Raw genomic sequence first — 19,971 nt, 5'->3', positions numbered from 1 at the left:
TGGTCATTATTCAGAACAGCTACTTGTATCATAGGATCTACTGAGGGATTTGGTGGGGAGGAGTTGACAGAATGATATCTACTTAACACAAATTGAAACATATCTGGCCAGGAGACTATTTATAAGGCAGATGTATTGCAGAGCACTACAGGAAGGAAGGAAGGAAGAAAAAAGAAGGGAGCGAGGGAGGGAGGAAAAAGGAAAGGAAGGGAGAGAGGGAGGAAGGAAGGAAGGAAGGAAGGAAGGAAGGAAGGGAGGAAGGAAGGAAAGGAAGGGAGAGAGGGAGGAAGGAAGGAAAGGAAGGGAGAGAGGAAGGAAGGAAGGAAGGAAGGAAGGGAGGAAGGAAGGAAAGGAAGGGAGGGAGGAAGGAAGGAAGGAAGGGAGGAAGGCAGGCAGGAAGGGAGGAAGGCAGGAAGGAAAGAAGGAAGGCAGGAAGGGAGGAAGGGAGGAGGAAGGAAGGAAGGAAGGAAGGAAGGAAGGAAGGAAGGAAGGAAGGAAGGAAGATACATCTGAGACATCAAATATTCTTTTTCATCAAATGAAGCCTCAACGTTCTTCAGATGCAGAACTCTTGGATAGCAGCCATGGTTTCCATCAAAAGAAAGAACGTTCTGGCCAACCGGAGATGTAAAAGAGAAGCATTTTATTTTTAGTGTTTCCATAATACCCAGATTTAGGGAGGGACATGCTCAGAAAGGCTGTAAAACAGTATGTTTCTAGGGTGATCAGAGAGTGATTCCATGGGTAGAAACATGTATTATTAGATTCAGCAAAATGTATGAAAGATCCTCAATGCCATATTCCTCGCAGTGATAGAAAGCCTGATTCTACTGCTGACGTGGCTCTGGGTTAGCTGAGTTATGTCACTATTCACATCTCATAAAGCAGAAATACATCTCTGCGTGATGTGGATAACGTCTGCCCTGGGCTCACGGGATAACAGGGAGCAGACAGGGCAGTGTGGCTGTGTGTTGTGTGGAGTGTTTTTTTGGGACTGTGACATGAATATGAGTGGCCGCTCCCCAAAGGTCCCTTGGAACAGAGCTGGGTTATCTCAGGTAAGGGCTCTGCCAAGCTCACCTCCTTATAGTGGCAGCTCCTGCCAATGGAAGTTGTCACTGGCTGCTGGCAGATGCAGGAATTAAATACAGATGTTTGCCTCTCTTGCTCCGTTTACTTACATGCCTGGCTCAGCCTGAGGACCATTATGCACCATGAGTGCCCCAGATTTTGAACCTCCTTCTTCTCAAATTAAATGTTTCTGATTCAGTTATCTGCAACCACTGTGACTGAAGTAGCGTGACAACAACCATTGACGTGTGGTCCGTGTCCATTAACTCCCACAGCAAAGCACCCCTTCTGCCAGCCTGCTCTGACAGCTGATGGGTTCAGAGTGTTTTGAAGCACGGTTCCACTTCACCAGCATGCTGGAGACAAGTTTTGGTGTGGAAGAGGTGTCATTGTGATCAGGATGGAGCTAGGATGCCATCGCATCCACTTCTGTCTGCTGCACCTGGAAGGGAAGCTCTCCCAGGGGTGATGCAGGCAGCAAGGCACACTGCTGTGTAATGCCTGGGTTGTGGACTTGGGTTGAGGGACAGTTTTCATTGGTCACCTGTAGACATTCCTTCCTCTGTGTTGCTTATGATCTGTGTTGGGTGGTCTGACCTGGAAAGGAAATCTACCATTACCTTCCATGGTCTTATCTGAGAAAAGGACTTTCTTTTAGTCGTCGGACTATAGAATCATAGAATGGCCTGGGTTGAAAAGGACCACAATGATCATCAAGTTTCAACCCCCCTGCTGTGTGCAGGGTCGCCAACCACCAGACCAGGCAGCCCAGAGCCACATCCATGAGTGCCTTTGGGGATGGGGCATCCACAACCTTCTTGGGCAACCATTTGGAACGGTTTGTAAGGATTAGTCGTAAAGACTTCATTATTTGTAAAGATCATAAAAGATGAAGGTTGGGGAGGGTCAATAAGCACTGCAGGAAATCACGGGCTGACCTCAAGATCCTGCTGGTGCTCACACGGGGCTGGCAAAAAATTGAAGTCAATTCCTTACTCAGCAAAATTGGAACGACTGGCAGCAGGGCGTTGTGGCTTTGGCCATCACTAGTCTTGAGGGAGGGAAAGGTAAGGGTGAAGATACTCTTAGCACCACTCTTCACAGCCAAAGTGAACCACGGAAATGTCACAGTTGGAAGGCAGGTTTGTCGAGGGGCTGCGGACGGGACCTCTGCAGGGCGATGTGAAACCGTTCTGCAGAGACGGGGAGGACCTCCGCAGACCGCGATCCCCGCCAACCTCCTCACACGTCCCGTTTCCTTCTCGCTGTCCCCGAATTTATCTTTCCCCCCTCCGCCCGGACGGTGTCACGTCGAGATGGGACGGAGGCGGTATCCCGGCCCGGGCAGGCGAAAACAAAGCGGGGCGGCAGCACGGGAGCGCCCCGAGGGTCTCCCTCCGGCCGCCCCCCGCCGCCCCCGGTCAGCAGGGCTCCGCGGGGTGAGGCGGCGCCGCCCTCGGCCCGGCCCGGCCCGGTGGGGGCGGTGGGCGGCTCCCGCGGCCGCGGATAAACGGGAGCCCCTCCCGCCGGCTCTGCGTCCTCGCCGGACGGCGGCGAGGAGAGCGGCGCTCCCGCGGGAGCCGGGAGGAGGAGGCTGCGCCCGGCGGCGAGGCGGGAGCTGCGGGGCTCGGGCACCGCCTCCCGGTAGCGGCGGCCGCTCTCGCAGGGCGGCGGGAGCCCGGTCATTGTCTGCCCGGCGGCGCGGGGCTGCGCTGCCCGCCCGGCCCCGGCCCCCCGCCCTCGCCTTTGTGTGCGCCCGGCGTGATGCGCGCTGCGGGGCGGCGGGGGGTCCGCTCCTCCCGGTGAGAGGCGGGGAGGCGTCCAGCCTCTGCCCCGGAGGTTTTTCACCCGCAGCAGCCGGAGGAGGGGGACTATGGACTGAGCGCATCGCTGTACCATGGAGTCCGGCTGCGGCTTAGGCACGCTTTGCCTTCTCCTCTGCCTGGGGCCAGGTAGGCGGCGGCCGGGCGGCGGAGGGCGGTGCGGGGTTCGGCCGCCGCCGGGTCCCGGCGGAAAGTTGCGGAGGCGACGGGAGGGTTAACGGCACTCTCTGGGTCAGTCGTAGGCTTCGGCGTGGACCCCTCGCTGCAGATCGACGTGCTGTCCGAGCTGGGGCTGCCGGGCTACGCGGCGGGCGTGCGCCAGGTGCCGGGGCTGCACAACGGGAGCAAAGCCTTCCTCTTCCCAGGTACGGCCCCGCGGCTCTGGTGCACCGCTCCCCTCCCGCCGGTCCTCTGCTCCATACCCCCAGCCCCGCTTTCCCCCCCCCCCCCCTTTCCTCTGTCTTTTTATTTTTTTTCCTCCTTTAACTGGGAGACGCTTAATTAAAGTACAGCAGGAACGGGGTTGGCAGATGGTTTGTTTTGCGAGTCGTGGGGTGCAGCGATGAATAATGGCACCACCCACTCTTCTGCTTTACTTGGGAAGCGCTGAGCATCCCCCAGTTCCAGCGCAGGCAGTGCTCGCTGAAAGTTTCACGCGAATCGAGCGGAATGCCGAGCTGGAAGCGCCCCGGAGGAGAGTGGCAGATGGCTGGAAATAGGAACTGCGGCTTCACCAGGGCAAAGTGGCCCCTGTGAGCGTTAGTGCTGTACCCATGGTGGGAAACAAAGGCTGAGTTTGGGCTTCTCGTGGTGCTTGTGGTTATTCTTTCTTTCTTTCTTCTGTTGGGGATGGGAATAATGAGGTGGTCTTGTTCCAGCATTCAAAATACAGTTAAGAGGTTTGTTCCAAAATACTTCAGCTTCCCTGTGTTGTAATGTACGTAGGTCTGGAAAATAATTCTCAGTGGACGCTGGATTTATTGGCAGAGGTTATGTTACCTACACTCATTCATTTTCAGTATCCGCTTTAATAGCGTACTGATACCTTCAATGAAGCTGAAGTCAAAATGTTTTCAGGAAAAATCTCCATCTTCAGGGGTGAAAAAGCCTAAAGATAGCCTATAGGAACAAGTTTCCTCTATGAAAGACGATGAAATGCTATAGGAAACATGGCTTAAGAAGAGCAAGGAGCACAGCTCAATATCCGGTGGAGCAGGAGCAATCCCTGCATCAGCTGTAGTTTTAAAACAGAGGGACTTGGTGTTGGCTCCTGATGTCACATCAGAGCTCAGCACTGATCTGCAACAATTCCTGGTGCAACAGGCGTGAGGCCGCTTCCCCTGTAGAGGAGTTATAATGAAAGGGAGATAAGATCTGGAAAGGGAATTTCTTTTTTTCATGTTTGCGTTAATGAGATAACTTATCAGAAGCTAATAGTTGCCGAAGGCTTTCTTTTCTTTCTCTTTCTTCCGAGGCTCTCCATAGCCACGTCCTTCCGTGCGCAGCCAGTGTGTGTCACTGTGGACACGAATGTGGAATGTGGAGGTGCGTGGCTGTGTGCGTTCGGCAGCACCCGCATATGCTGCTGTTAGGAACGTCAGCAGTGGGCTTGCAGCCTCGGAACAGCCGTCTGTGAGAGGTGGCTGCTCAGCACGGCGGTGCATTTCTGTGGTGTGTGCCGCCCATCCTACAGGAGCCCTCATTTTTAGGGTACAGTAGGGGAGTTGAGGCCCCCTCATTCAATAGAGGGGGGAACCAAAGCTCCCGATGACTTCAGCCTTGATATCATCAGAGCTTTGGAAGAGGAACTCTTCTTGTTGCGTGTTATCCCAACGTTGGGCCAAAATGACCGTTGGTTACTGAAGAATTTTTATAAGCATTTTCCTCTTTTTCTTTTCTCTTTCTTTTCTGTAAGTATGGCTGTATGCAGTTCCCAAGCAGGTTGCCGATTTAGTTGTGACAAAAGCAGGCAAGAGTTGAAGTTTTCACACAAACCCCTTCTTTCCCTGAGAGGAATCAGGAGGTAAAATGGACAAAACCTTGAGATCTGATGGCGGCTGAAGGCGCTCAGCATCCTTCAGTACCCTGCAGGACTGAATAGAGTTCTGTTACTGCACAGGACTGCTGATATCCTTATACAGAACAGAGTCCAAACAAGGCAGATAGATGTTCTTTTATCTCACTTGCCTTTAGAAATACAGACATTGCCCTACTCCACCAGACCACTGGTCCATGTAGTCATTTCTGTTCTGCTCCTGGAGCTAACGCTGTAGGAGCATTGCTGCACTGCACGCCTCTCAACATATGGATCTGCAGTGTGTGAACTGGAAATATGTTCTTGGTGACTTCAAATTTATTTTTGCCTCTGGGTTTTTTTTTTTTCCCCTTATTCCAGCTAAAGCTTTGATAACCCAAATGGTTTTGTGGAAAAAGAAACAAATGACTTAAAATTACCTGTCTATAAATGAACTCAAAACTTTGACTCGTGTTCCTTTTCCTTCTGACTTCTTTCTTTGGAAGATGAACGTTTTATTGTACAACATACACATTAGCCTTTTTGATAAGACATGTTCCTAATTGCTATAAAGCTTTACATATACTTAACACATGCTGAAAGCCTAAACGCTGCTCTTTATTTTGCAAAGAGATTACAAAAGTGGCAGGCTGTGTTGTCAACAGGTAACTCAAAGATGCGCAATGGGGAATTGCACATTGTAAAGTTATTTAGGTGCCTGATGCTACTCAGTTGTATGGGTTGGCAGCACCTGAATGCCGTTATAATCTGTCCCTGCATAGCAGTGGAGATTTACTTTTTTTTTTTTTCTGTAGGTGAGTTATTACAAAGTAATTGTATCTTCCCACAAGCTACACTGGAAGGTTTTACAATTACGAATAGAAAGCAGGAGGAAGTCTTCCAAAATGTTACTGTTGCTAGGAATGAACATCTGCCAGCACTTCCTAGCCAGCAGCAGATATTATGATGTCAAAATATGTTGAGAGGAAAATGATTGCTCTTCTGGTCAGAGCGCAGGAGTCAGATCTGTACCACCACCTCCTCTGGTGGTGACTGCTCCTGCAAGGCAGTGAGATTCTCAATACGTTGGTTTTCGCTTTGCAAAACAGGGATGGCATTCAGGATGAAGCCCAAATCAAAGCAGTGGATAAAATGTACTTGAAGAAGGCTTTGAATTCCTTTTTGAGGATTCCTAATTGTTATTCTTTCCTTATAAATATACCACATTAATACAATTTGAGGTGACAAGTGGAAATGGAAGTGAATGTTGCCATTTTCCCATGCGAATACAAAGTCCATATTGCTGCAAGAGCTCTCACTGCATATGTAATTGCATGAATACTTGAAGAGGTGGAGGCATCATCAGCAGAGGGTTTTGGATGTGTCAGGTGTGTCTGACCTCAGTGTTGCCTGGCCTGAGCATAGGTGTGACCTCAAGCACATGCCACGTCCCGGTGACACTGGGTGCTTCAACTTGCAACAGGAAATAGTGATCTCAGATATGAGAATCTATGGACTGCATGGGTAACTAGGTCTCCTTCTGGCTCTCTGCTTTGTCGCTTTCCCTCCTCTCTTTAGACTCTACTGTTATGTTATTTTGGCAATGCTTTTGGTCCCACTGGAACTAGCTGCTTTGCAGTTGAGTCAATACTACGCATTGGACTTTTGTTGTCTCATGTGATAACGGAGACATCTTTCAACCACCACCACCAGGAGCAGCAGGAAGTAGTGAAGGTACACAGTAAATCAAGTGAAAATAGGCACAGAAAGTGAAAATGGGAGCAAAGTGATGCGTAAAGAGAGTATGTGCACATCAAAGGTGTATGTCTTCCTCAGAAAAGCATGGGCAGAACAGTGCAGTCAGATGGTTACAAGCACAGGAACATTTATTTAAGGAAAATGTAAAAAGGGCATGACACACATGAAAATATGGGAGCTTGTGTAGCTCAGAACTCATTCAAAAGATGTGATTTTTCTTTACTGGTTAGGTTATAGAACTATTAATATGGTTACAAGCACTGTTCAGATATTTCTGAGGAGGAGGGACAGTTCTAGAAGCAATATACTGCAGATTATAATGTGTTTTAGAACACCGAAGAAATGATTTAATCTGTCAGAGTGATGCATGGAAGGACTCAGTGCTGCTGGTGTTTGAATTGGGTCTCGCTGGTACAAACTGCTGATGAAGGGAAAAGTGCAACACTAAAATGCACCTCCTCGTGGTGTAAATGATTTTAGATATTGCTGCATGACTGGATCATTAGCCCACTATGTGAAAATGCCAGCAAGACATTATTGTTATGTATAAATATGCCTTATATCTTTCTGGAAAGATCACTGTGTTCCGGCCTGTGATATCATCTCTGAGCATTACTAAATGAAAGAGCTAAAAATAAAGCTTTGAAGCAAGATGTCAGTAAACTTTCTCTCATTATGGAAATAGGATTGGGGTTAGCTATGCACTTCACACACTTTTTCCTTGCCACCTGTCATTGAAAACAGGGACAGATGCTCTTTTCTGGTTCCAGCTGAGCCTACTGAAAATATTACTGTTCCCAGCTGCTTTCTGCTGCCCAAGAGCCAGAGGTTACTGTCCCCACAACTTTTCCAATGCAAGAGATCATATGAGCATCCCCTAATCTGCTGATGGCAGAGTCAGCCATCTTCAGCAGCTAGCCTGGCTGGCTGCAGTGACATGGATTAGATTCCCCTGCAAAGCCCCGTCTCCAGCTGTCCCAGAGACCTGAATCATCTCCCAGAGGAGTCTGAGCAGAGCTGGGGGAGGGAGGGCTGCTGCCGGCAGCTGGCACAGCTCACTGCAGCGAGTACCTGCCTGCAGCTCTTCTGTCTTGGAGCAATCTGGTTTCTCTCCCAGAATCATTGAGCCCTCAAAATGTGGGACCTCCAGATGAAGATTATCTGTAGATAATTAAAATTCCTGGCATGTTTTGGAGAGACAAAGACAGCCCCTCAGCCCTTAGTTTTGGTTATAACTGAGATAATACATTTTCATTTCAGTAAGTGCTGGAGTTTCTTTCAATATCTGGTGTAAGTGATTACTCTTGGACAACTCAGTAGCCAGAGAGATACATCTGTGTTTTGGGGAAGCTGGAACAACAGGGTATGCTGTCACATTGCTGCCCTCTGTCCCCTTCCACCTTTTGCACATGCCAAAGTCATCTCTGCAGCTCTTTGCTGTTGTGCAAGCAGTAACTATTGTGGTACGGCACCACCAAGGCTGTGGTCAACTATGCTGTGGGGCTGGGATGGGTGTCATGGAGAGAGCCCTGGAGAGCTGGGCTGCTTCTGCTGGAGCTGCAGTGTAGGAGCTGCAGCTGAAAGGCACTCCCTTTACCTGGAGGTAAGAGCAGAATGCTTACTGTCCTCCTGCTTCCATCCGCACTGTTAGCAAGGAGGTGTTTCGTTTGCTGACCCCAAAAAAAGTAGTAGTACGTAAAAATCTCATATGCAGTGCTCATCCCAAGCTGTGCTGAGTTACTACTTGTGAAAAATCAAGTCAAACTATCAGCCTGACCTTCCAGGTCCCATCACTTAGTCATGTTCCCTAGTACCATGTCCACACAGAACCATCATCTACCTATCTACTTCTTAACCGTATGCATTCTTAACTGCTGAATAATCATAAATATGCCTACTGTCATTGCAAGGTAGATAGTGCCAAGTCGGCTTCTTTGTAAAATATTATGTGGGAGTTACTGGAAGAACAAAGCTTCAGCGGTGTCGACTTACAACTGGTGCTTGTAATGTTAGTACGGCATAGGATAGGGCTGAGAAATGAGGTGTGAATGGGGACCTGCTATGCTGCAGATTCAGATTTCTGGAGAAAAGCTGGCAGTTAGTCATTAGTGCACTTGTGCCTTGTGTTTTGATATGGACTCTGGGAACCTTTTGGTCTTGTAAGTTCTTAAGTGTATGGGTTGTGGAAGAAGCTACAGCCAACACACTGTTGCTGATGTGAGCCCTGTGCCTTACCTGCCCAGATCCCTTGGGATATGGTGCTAAGCAGCATGATTCCACAATGTTGCAAGGGCTTAATGGGATGGTAAAAGCTTCCCCCTCCTGCTACTTCAGCCTTTGCAGGGAGATGAGTGCCTGCATGTATTAATCTATGCATTTGACAAAACATTTGACTCCTGTTGGAGGAGTGTCCTATTTTACTGTATATGTTCTCATGGGCTTCTTTGTTGATCTGCTGTTCTTCACAGTCAGGTTGCTTCTAATATCTGCAACCTGTTGAAGCCTGTGGGGCTCTGTTTTCTATTGGGACAGTACTAATTGTCTAAAACTTTGCCTTTTCTATGACAGTTTGGTTACTCAGGTTAAATAAAGTAACTGTGCTTTGTTCATAGAATCATAGAATCGCTAAGGTTGGAAAAGACCCATAGGATCATCCAGTCCAACCATTCGTTTGCCCTTCACCAATGGTTCTTGCTAAACCATGTCCCTCAATACAACATCCAAACGCATCTATTGTTTTCATGTTCGATATCACTCAAAACAATTCATACTGATTAATAACAGAGGCTGCGTGTTTCTACATTTACAGTCAGGCTGCTTCTAATATATCACAAGTCCAATCCCCATGCTGTGGCTGGTATTATCCTAGCGCTCAGCTCTCTGCACTTGAAAGCTGAAGATGAGCATGGCGTGAAGGGCCCATGACATGGAATAATGAGTTCTTGCTGCCCTTATGTAACTGCTTTTGCTGTGATGTAGTTCTGTAGTCAAGAATAAGGCCTGACACCAGCTAGGTTGATTTTTGTAATGTTTTTTTCTTCCCTCCACCCACAATTGCAGCACTATTCTTTAGTGAGGTTTCAGAGAAGACAGCAGCATTTCCCATACATTGCTGCATGTAGATCACTCTCAATGTCTCTATCTTCTCATTTTCACACAAGCCTACCTTTTGCTCATAAGATTTGGGAATTAGGTTTTCTACATTCCCTCTATTGCTTGTGTTCATCTAGCCTGTGTTCTCCAGGGTATGTGGATGCTGCCTTGGAAAAATACCTCTATGACTGGTTAACTTTGCTGCATCTTTGGGGAGGCACAGAAGTGAGCTCGTAAGTTATTTAAAACCAGTGGATCAGAGCAGTAGATTATATATAGCAGCCATGGGAAGCTGCACTTCCATGTAGTCATTCTTCAGTTTCTGAATTTTGCCATGATTGGCCATGTGCCAGGGTGCAGATCCACAGAGTAGATGTGTTCTCTCACCTTAACTTCCAAAGCAGAGCTTAGCAGGAGAGAAGAATAAGGGGGTGAATGACTACTTCTTTTCTGTCCATCTGTTTTGGCTTAATCTCTCAATGTTTTAGCAATTTGGGGTGGAAGAAGTGCTGTAGCCATTTTCAATGTATAAGAGATGTACAGGTTTTTTTGTTTTGTTTTGTTTTCACTATTTGTTACATTAAGCAATTCTTTGTTTTTCTCTTCTTGGTGCGTACTTTATTTTGGTGAGTGATCCTCATGACTTCAGGGAGAAATGAGGGCATAGGAAGCTGGCCTGTGCCATCTTGGCACTACTACAGGCTTGGGGCAGAGTGGCTGGAAGACTGCGTGGAAGAAATGGATGCGGGGGTGCTGGTCAGTGCTCAGCTAAACAGGGGTCTGTAGCACAAGTCTTATGGGGAGTGGCTGAGAGAACTGGAGCTGTATAGGGTGGAGAAGAGGAGGTGCTGGAATGGGCTGCCCAGGGAGGTGGTAGAGTCACTGTCTCTGGAGGTGTTCAAGAAATGTGTAGATGCTGTACTAAGGGTCATGGTTTAGTGGGGAAATATATGTGGTAGGTCAATGGTTGGACTAGATAATGGAGGTCTTTTCAAACCTTGGTATTTCTGTAACTATTATCTCAGGAGATGCCAGTCCCATCTCTGCATGCTGGAAGGTGCTAAAGCAATGAGCATGGTATGAGGGATGAGCGGACTGAAGGAGAATTCTGAAGACAGTGTTCAAAAGGGTTTCAGCTGATTAACATATTTGCAGCAGCGACAACGCTGCTACAATAGACTGTAATGTTTCCAAAGGAGCCATTACAATCAATATTGCTAGTGATCCATAACTGAGAACTCTTTTAGTGGAATTTAAGTGGCAATTTCCCTCTCTAAAAACACAGAGAGAGCGTAGTAAGAAAAAAAGACCTCTACTTTTGGAGTTGTTCACTTTGTTAGGGTAATGTTTAGACTGTTTTGTCAGCATAAATGCCTGTGTAAGGATAATTAGATGATGGTAACATCTGTAGTGTTTATTCTGTGAAGAGTCACAGAAAGGAGACGTACTAGCCTCAGTTCCATGGCTGGAAGTCTGACAGTCTCTCTCCAAACACAGTTGCATAACAATCCAGAGAGATTCTGAAGAATCTTTTATGTTTATAGGTCAATAATCTGTCTTTTAATGACTCCTTGAACATGCACTGCTGTGTAGGGTCATAGCTGTCCCAGAGGAACTGAGATTTCCTGTCATGCTGGCTCATATCCCTTGTAACTGCCCTCTGCTTTGTTCAACACTTGCTCAAGGTGGAATAAACCCGAGGAAATACACCTGCACTTGTTCAGTAATGCTTTTTTCAAGAATATCTACATACACTGTTAACGTTTCAAACATAAGGAAAGCATATGCTAGTAAGAGGGCTTGGTTTATTTCTATTTAAAAACAACAACCCTGAGATTATGTCTGGGATATTGTATTCACTCCGGGTTTCTTTAAAAAAAATAAATAAATGAAAAATCAATGAATTGCAGGGAGTGAAGAGAACAACAGAAAACCTGATTATACAGTGAAAAGGGCTGGCTTACAAAGGAAGACTTTGAAAGAACTGAATGTGTACCGCTTGTCCAAGCAATAACAAAAGTATTATATGACAAGTGTCTGGAATTAGAAAATTCTCTGAGGTTTAGAATGAAGGAATTACTTAGTATTCAAAAAAAGTAGAGTTAAAAGTAATATAATGATATTATAAATAGCGAGGATTTCAGTTAAAAGGAGATATTCACAGTGAGCTAATTTAGATTCTGGAATAGCTACTGGAGGGAGGTGGTGGAAATCCATATTCTTGATTTTTGTAGAAGATCGTATTAAATGAAAATGTCTAGGGAGCATTATCTATGTTGTAGTCATTGTGTGAGTTTCAGTTGATATGTTAAGGATAGAGTGGATTACCTTGTAAGTTTATCTAAACTCTGGAAATCTGGGGTTTTGATGGAGTTGTTCTAGCGTAGGAAGAGGTTTCCAAAGACTCAATACACCATTCGACACCTAATTCTCATTAAAACCAGACTAGTGCCTTTGATTTCTCCCTCAAACTGCACTTAAGAGCACTTGAGCATATTTAATGGTGTTTGCTTGAAACAAGCCAACAAGAGTGAGGAAGCCAGGATTTGGAAGCATTTGTAATTTTCACCCAATCAAGTTTATAAACTGTGCATGCATTGTAAAATCTGTAGCTAGTTCACTGGGGCTAGCAGATGCATTCATAGAAGCATGGATTACATTAACGCCTGATTTAAAAGGAAATTTATTGCAGGAGAATCTGAACTCTGAGCCTCCTCAGGTTCCTGGGATCTCTGGGAGCTGTAGCTTGAATCCCTTACGTACCTTCTGTTTGCCTGCCTTGCTCATAACTGAGCTATGTGTGTGGTATTCCTTAGCATCCCCGGTTCAAATTTCCTCTAACCTTCTCTTTGCCTGGCATGAAAACAGGCATTAGGATAGAGCTGATTTTTCTGAGAATGTCAGGAAGACTGGAGGCTCTGGTGCCCTTCTCTTCCCCTCAAATGTGCCCCCTCCCAGCTGGCATTTCCCCCTTGTTCCCGCTGAAACACAAATTCTCCTCTGTCTGCTGCCTTCCCTTCCCATCTGCTGCTGTTTGCTTAGGCCACTGCCAGAGACCTGTGGCTAGCACCAGCACTGTTGGATGTATCTGGCATGCTTCAGATGCAATTTTTTACCACTGTTGGCCTCGCTCCCTCTGCCTGGCATGCTGTGCTGGCCTTGTTGATGGGATGAAGGTTCAGGTTTTCTGGAAATCTTGAAATTGGTGACTGTTGACCATTCTTCTGTCAGTAGTCAGTCTTCCGTGCAGATCCCATCACTGTGGTGGTTTGGGAAAAGATGGATCTCATATTAATGCTTTCATAAGCTTACCATTGCCTTATATGGAAATAATTCAGCCTTAACACGTAGGCGTTCAGTGAGCCAAAGGCAATCAACCCTTAAGTGAGTGTGAAAACAATTATACCCCAGAAAGAGAGATGTAAAGGATGAGAGCTCCCAACCATTACAAAGAATGATAAACCATTATATTCTTCATATGGAAGAAAGCTAATAACGTCCAGGGCACCTGCAAACGCTTGGGGTTGGACTAGATGATCTGAGGAGGTCCCTTCCAACCTAAAAGATTCTGTGAAATATTGGCTGCCAGTAGTACGTCATTTGGGAGCAGTATAGGGGTCACAAGAAAGGAGTTCTTGAGTCAGAGTGTCTGAGCCAGGGACTATGGGTAGGTCTTGTTGACCACAGTGAGGACGGAGTGAGGCAGAGCTGTGATGTGTTTCTCAGAGGATTCAGGAGCATTTACACCAAGCATGATCCTAATCTAGGTGTGCCCCAGGTGTTTTACAGCCTGTCCTTGCATGGCTGAGATCACCACTGGAGTACGATAATTTTGAGAAGCCTGAATTGTGACATATCTTCTGGGAGGAGGGTAGGTCATGTAATTTGGATTGATCTACGTCCAGCACCATCATCTGCTTGTGTGGTTTATTACTGATGTTGGGTTGTACATTATTTTTAGTTCATTTGACTTTGCTAACCTTTGGTAATCTGCTTTTTTTTCATTTGGGAAAGGCTAACAGCCCTGCTTCCTCCTCCTGTCCACCCCTTGGCATCATCTGCGTTAACTTTTCAATTCCTGCCCATGCAATATGGCTAAGGACTGGAAATAAATGCAGTCTTTTAGCAGTTCTCGTGTGTGTCATGCCCTTATTATTGTACCAATAGGGCTGGAAGATGATGCATTATATTCTTGTGCTCTTCAGCCTGTGTTCCAGTGTTAACAACATCGCCTGGTGTGATATTTTCATTTGTTGTTCGGTCAGTTTGACACAATGTGCTCATACGACAGCATGTAGCCAACCATAACTAGGTGCATATGCCACAGATGGCAGCAACAAGGAAAATAAGACAGGTTTCATTTTCTCTACAGGTTTCAAGGTGTTCTCAAAACTTCTAGGACGCTGCTTTGTGCCTAAAGGGGTGTGAATGTGTGCATGTATATATACATGTCTATTTATAAAGCTATACCAGATGCTGCCGCCTTTTAAATGTAGCTGGAACCTGCTTTAAATTGAGGAAGCAGACAGAAATCCCACTTTGCACTACTTCTGTGTTCTTGCTCAAACATGATAGGTTTTATAGTGGTATGGGACCTGAAAAACCTAAACAATATCTTTGTAACTAGCAGCACCTGGTATTACCTACAAGGGAGTAAATACAGTTTTCTGAATTGAAAGATGAATTGATAGTAGTGGTGGAATATAAAGTAGGCAAAACTAGTAATTAAAGAAACTATTGCAGCTTATAACTGATAACCCAGAAACTATAAATCACTAGAAAGCATTGCAATAATAAATACCCGAGGCAGTGCATAATGTACAGCACACATTTTAATTTTCCTATGGGTAGGATTTCCATGGTGAGCAGAAGTCATCTTTTATCTTTGTCACATTGTTATCATGTAATAGGTCCCCACTGAATAGCACTCTCTCTCGGTGATAGTGCCTTGCATGATGACACAGTTACAATGAAGGAGATAGTATTTCTCCTGAGCAAGGAACAGCAGTTTTCGGTATCATGTATGTTTTAAAAAATTCCTTATAATACTTTTGTATGGCACTCCCCCCTGTGCTGATGCACACATTACTCATATTCCTTTCAGAAATGTTCTGGAGTGCACACTGATGTTTTCTTTGTCAGTTTGGTGGGAGGTGTTTCAGTAAAAAATTTGCACGGTGGGGTCTCTATTGTTTGTTAAGCAAATCAGCAGTTTCAGTCTGCTGCTAAGAATACAGACTTGTTATCTGGAGCACTAGAAATGTAAGGTCAAGGTTTTCCTGCACTTTGATTTATCATCCTTTTTTATCCTTTGCTGTTGGAAATATTTTATTGTAGATCCTGTCACTAGAACTTTTACTGTATTTATTTCCTTATTTACCTATTTACATTTTGCCCACTGAGTATAAAAATCAGAAACCCTCAAACACAGACCCTACATATTTTTGGAAGTCCACCTGACTACATACTGTGTAGCTGGGCTGCTTTGCCTCATAGTAAATTGCTCCCACTTGTCATCCTGGTGAAAGATCCTTCTTTGCCAAAGAAACCATAGCCAGAGGCAGGGTGGGAGGCATCTAACTGTACTAGCATTGTGGTCTGGCAAGTTAAGTCCTAGATCAAAAGAGAACTTTGATATCTTGTCACGGTGTTCAAATGGATATTTATAGTGGTGTAAATTCAGTGGCTGGATTTATTTCTTTGTGTTGGGAGGATCTACTAACCAAGCAGAGCTGCTGCTGTTGTTTACAGGGTGCTATTGGCACACTGAAGCTCACTGCCATTTAAACATTTCTCTGACTTTTATCTAGGTGAGGAATCCTGAGCCACAACTTCACAGTAGCAGTTGGATTCTGCTTGTGTAGTAGGTGGCTGGGGTTGAAGGAAGGATCCATCCTCTCCCTTCTGCAACAAGACATGGGTGTACTACAAAGAACTGTTTCATAGCCCATATTCCAAGATCATCACAGGGGTTTGGTGGCAATTGAAAAACCTTTACTGTACTTCAGTGGGTAGCACTGGACAATTGTTTTGTAGACACCCAAGGATGCAAAGGAGACTATTTTAGCAGGGGAAGTCAGTGGTCAGGCTATGGGATGTTAAGCTCGGCATTGTAGAAAGATTCAGCTTGGTGTGACTTTCCTTGCTGCCTAGAAATGGCCAGTGAGTAAGCTCAGAGGCTTCACCCAGCTACTAGTATAAGCATTCCCAAACAGGAATTGAAAAGTCTCTTTTGCCATATGATTCTAGACAGAAACAGATTTTTGGTGGTATTATTGTCAACTTCCAGTGAATGCATAACATATTGTAGCCCCAGATAGTCTTGTATTTACAAAATCTTTCCTGAAGAGACATCCATATCAGGAGCTGGCAGGAAAGACTGAGGGCTGATGGCCCATTCCGTCATATCAGGTAGAGGGCTTTCCTCCGTATTTATTATGTTCAGTTCTCATTGCATTTCGCATAGTTAATGTATTTTTTTAATTGTTCCTTTAACTTCAAACAAACAAACAACAACCAAAACAAACAAACAAACAAACAAAAACCCCAAACAAAATAAGCTTAACAAACTAAGCAAATATTGCCTGGGGACTTTGACCCTAGGGAGCAAATTACAAACAAAGCTCTTTGAATGAAATAATGATTACTTGTGTAAGTGAACAACTTCTGATTACACAGGCAAGTTAGGTGCTTGACAATTATTTGGTTATTTGAGATCAGGAACATTGCAGTTGCATTCAAGCATGTATTTCCAGGCTCTAAGTACCTTTCTCCCCATCTCATCCCAGAGTACCTTTGTGCTCTCAGCCATGCCAAAAAGGCTTAACACACGCAAGTATGTAGCTTGTAGGTGAGCTAGAGTTTTGGCCAGAAGTGGTATGAATAACACTTATGGAGGATATCAGTATGAACAGTAAATACAAGTGGGAGAAAACCATGTGTGTTGAGAAACATATCCTATTCTCCTACATCAGTCTGTTGTGACTTGTGGGTCTTGGCATGTGTACTATAGGTCTGCCTATGTGAAGCTGGAGGAAAGCCCTTGCTGGGTGACTTACCAAAGCTGTGGCTGACATTCAGAATAGAGAAAATTGCAAAGCAAAGGCAATTGGGCCCTTGCCAAATGCTGCAAGAATAAGCTGTGATGTTTCTCTCCCTGTTTTTATTTAATGTAATGATTTGGCTTCAACTGAGTTTTTGTGTCAATTGTTTAGCTTCATTTTAAGTGCATTTTTCCTTCTGCTTTTCTCCTTCCCATCATTTGCAGTTCTTCCTGCCCACATTTTTGTAGAGCTGTCTCTGTAATGGAGAGGAGAAGGGAGACATGTTGATGGTAATAACTGCAGTGGTGTCTAAATTACACAAGTAGATGCAGTCTGTAAGGAATCCCAAATCCCTACCATGATCATTCAGGATCATTATACCAACCAGGGATATTTACTGGACTCCTCCATTCATGAGTTCTATACCTACCTGGTTGGATTCTGACATACACCTAGACCATAGTCATAGTGTTCACTGAAACTTGGCAACATGGAAGTGCCATGCACTCACCTTGGGAACGGCCCCAGTGGGAGTATTACTGAGTCAGTACTCACCCCGCTATCTTCTAGTCTTCCAAAGCTGGGATGGAACTGCAGCACCTCCTCCTAAACACTCGCAGGGCTCCTTCCTAGAGCACGGCAGAAACAAATTCAGGTTCTTGTGATTTTGGAAAATTGAAACTGTTTCTGTCTTGCTGTTCTTTTTGAAACACTTTGGTAGACAAAATGAAGGAATGAGAAAGTGTGTAGGAAACTTGTGTTGATCCTAGGGGTGTTTTCTGGTCCAAACGATTCTGTGACATGTTGCTCAAAATGGTTTATCAACTGGTATCTTACTAGCAGTTCAAAGAATCAGATACACACACACATAACATGAGGGCTGCTCTAGAAGTAATGCCTTCTATTTTATTGCATTGGCCCATGATGTCAGAGGCAGATATTGGTGTTATGGCAGTAGTGGTAGAGCTTTCCCACCAGTATTCTGTTTCAATTTGTTGCTGTGTGACAGATGGTAGCAGAAGGTCAGTGTGACAAAATGATGTCTGACATGGAAGTGAGTATGAAGCAAAGGTGTGAAATTGCATCAATTGACATTCATTGACGTTTGCTGAATGTTAATGGAGATCAAACAGTGGACGTGAGCATAGCGAGGTGGTGGGTGGTGAGTTTCAGCAGTAGCAACAGTGACATGAAAGACAAGTCACGTTCTGGATGCCCTTGCATAGCTGGCACACCATGAAGTGAAGTGACAGCTTATCTGTGCAAATTGGCAGATTATGACCAGAGAACTGTGTATAGGGCTGAATATTGTCTTCAGTGTGTTGGAAACGATGGTGGAAGTGCTGAAATATCACAAAGTTTGCTCCAGGTGTGTCCCATGAATGCTCACACAGAAACAGAAAGAACATGGTGTGCAAGTTGTTCAGGACTTACTGAACCAATATGAGGCTGAAGGGGACAGTTTCCTGGATTGCATCATAACTGGTGATGATATGTGATGTCACCACTATGAACTGGAGACATAATAGCAGTCTCTGCAGTGGAAATGTGTGAATTCCTCATCAAAAAAAAGTTCAGGACACAGCCCTCTGTGGAAGAAGTGACAGCTACATAGTGATGCTGACAAAGCTGAAGGCTCAAACTTCCAGAGTCAGGCCAGAGAAGAGAACTGCCTTTCTCTTTCAGCACAATGACTCCAGGCCCTGTACCAGTTTGAAGATCATGGAGCACACTGCCAATCTTGTCCGGACTGTTCCACCACACCCACTATATACACTATATATACACCACTGTCCAGTTGTGGTGCCTTTTGGCTTCCACTTGTTTGGGCCAAGGAAAGATGAACTGTGTGGACACCATTTTCCTTGCAAAAATGCCATCCTAGCAGTTGTGAAACAGCGGGTCACCTCTGCTGGTGCAGATTCTTGTGAGGGCAGCATACAGACTATTATTCATCACTGGCAAAAATGCAGAGCTAATGGTGGTGACAACGTTGAAAAATAGCATTTTGTAGCTGAGAATATGCTCTATCAAATAGTGTCATCGTGCTCTTTGTATCTGTTGTAGCTCCATTGGAAATAAATAGGAGGCATTACTGTTGGAGTGATCTACATGTCTGTGTATACACACAAAAGCTAAACTAACCAACATTCCCACAGAACTCTCTAAACTGTATTGGACTATTGTGGTGTTTTGGCCTAATAAACATTGTTTTACTTCTTTCTGTATTCAGTTTTCACTATAGTAATTGTAACAGGAACGCAGCTCATGAATTTGCATACCCTGTGCTCCACTTAAAAAACCCATTGTACCCTTTCAACCTTGTAAAGATTCTACTTTGGGACTGGCTTCCCATTCTTCCTCATTTGCTGAGAGTAGCTTAGCCTGCATCGGTTACTCAAGTAAAGGAAAAATGTAAGGTAAACGGTATGAGATATAGTTGCCCTCTGTAGGCAGTGTGAAATCCCCAGCTGAGAAAAAGATTAACCAAAAATTTTAATAAAGAGAAGTGATACAATGAGAATTTATACTTGTGATGCTGATCTCAACTTGCATAGGAAAATGAAACAAAATTGAGCTAGCTTTATTATGTTTTTGAGAGTGTTCATAGCCTGCAGCACTTCTGCATTTTCTCACAAACGAGTAGAATTAAATTTGGGTAGTTCAGCAAACCTACAGTCTGATGTGGAATTGATTTATAGATGCTGCTATTAAAAGCTGATTATGTGTACACAAAACAAACTGCGGAGCTCCATTAATTAAAAAGCCTCCTTCAAAGGCTCTTCTATAGGAGTTTGTTTTATAATTTAGCTCATCCTGTATGTTTAGCTTTAGATGCACTTCAAAAACTGAAGAGCCTACCCTTTGCTAAGACAAGCTATCCATTCCATTTAATAACTGTTTGTTTTTAATGTGAACTGGAAAACATCTGTAATAAATGGCTTGTTTTAAACCATATTTGAATGTAGTTTTTACTATGCAATTTGATGGGCTGCTGATGGTTTGTATGGAAGTTTTTCTGCTTACCTTTAGTAACTTGTTCCTGATTGTTTCCAACACATTTTTTTTAGATAATGGGGAAGGCTGGGTTAGTTATAGCTGATCAGTTCCTGAGATGGTTCTCCATGTGTTTGCATGAATGTAATTGTAAACAAGAATTAAAGTAATT

At 44.8% G+C, this 19,971-nt stretch overlaps 1 protein-coding gene across 1 annotated transcript in view; it reads left to right on the top strand.

Annotated features, from left to right (window-relative positions):
* The first annotated feature begins 2,926 nt into the window (after positions 1-2,926).
* NELL2 (neural EGFL like 2) overlaps positions 2,927-19,971 on the top strand; it is a 143,487-nt gene continuing 126,442 nt past the window's right edge. The window contains exons 1-2 of the mRNA NM_001030740.2: positions 2,927-3,023; positions 3,131-3,259. Of these exons, the coding sequence (NP_001025911.1) occupies positions 2,969-3,023; positions 3,131-3,259 (184 nt within the window). The 5' untranslated portion in view covers positions 2,927-2,968. The remainder of the gene's footprint in view (positions 3,024-3,130; positions 3,260-19,971) is intronic.

This window comes from Gallus gallus, chromosome 1, assembly GCF_016699485.2.
Source record: "Gallus gallus isolate bGalGal1 chromosome 1, bGalGal1.mat.broiler.GRCg7b, whole genome shotgun sequence".
Taxonomy (NCBI): Eukaryota; Metazoa; Chordata; class Aves; order Galliformes; family Phasianidae; genus Gallus; species Gallus gallus.
The sequence above is the reverse complement of the archived record's forward strand: the minus strand, read 5'-3'. Positions and strand labels throughout refer to the sequence as shown.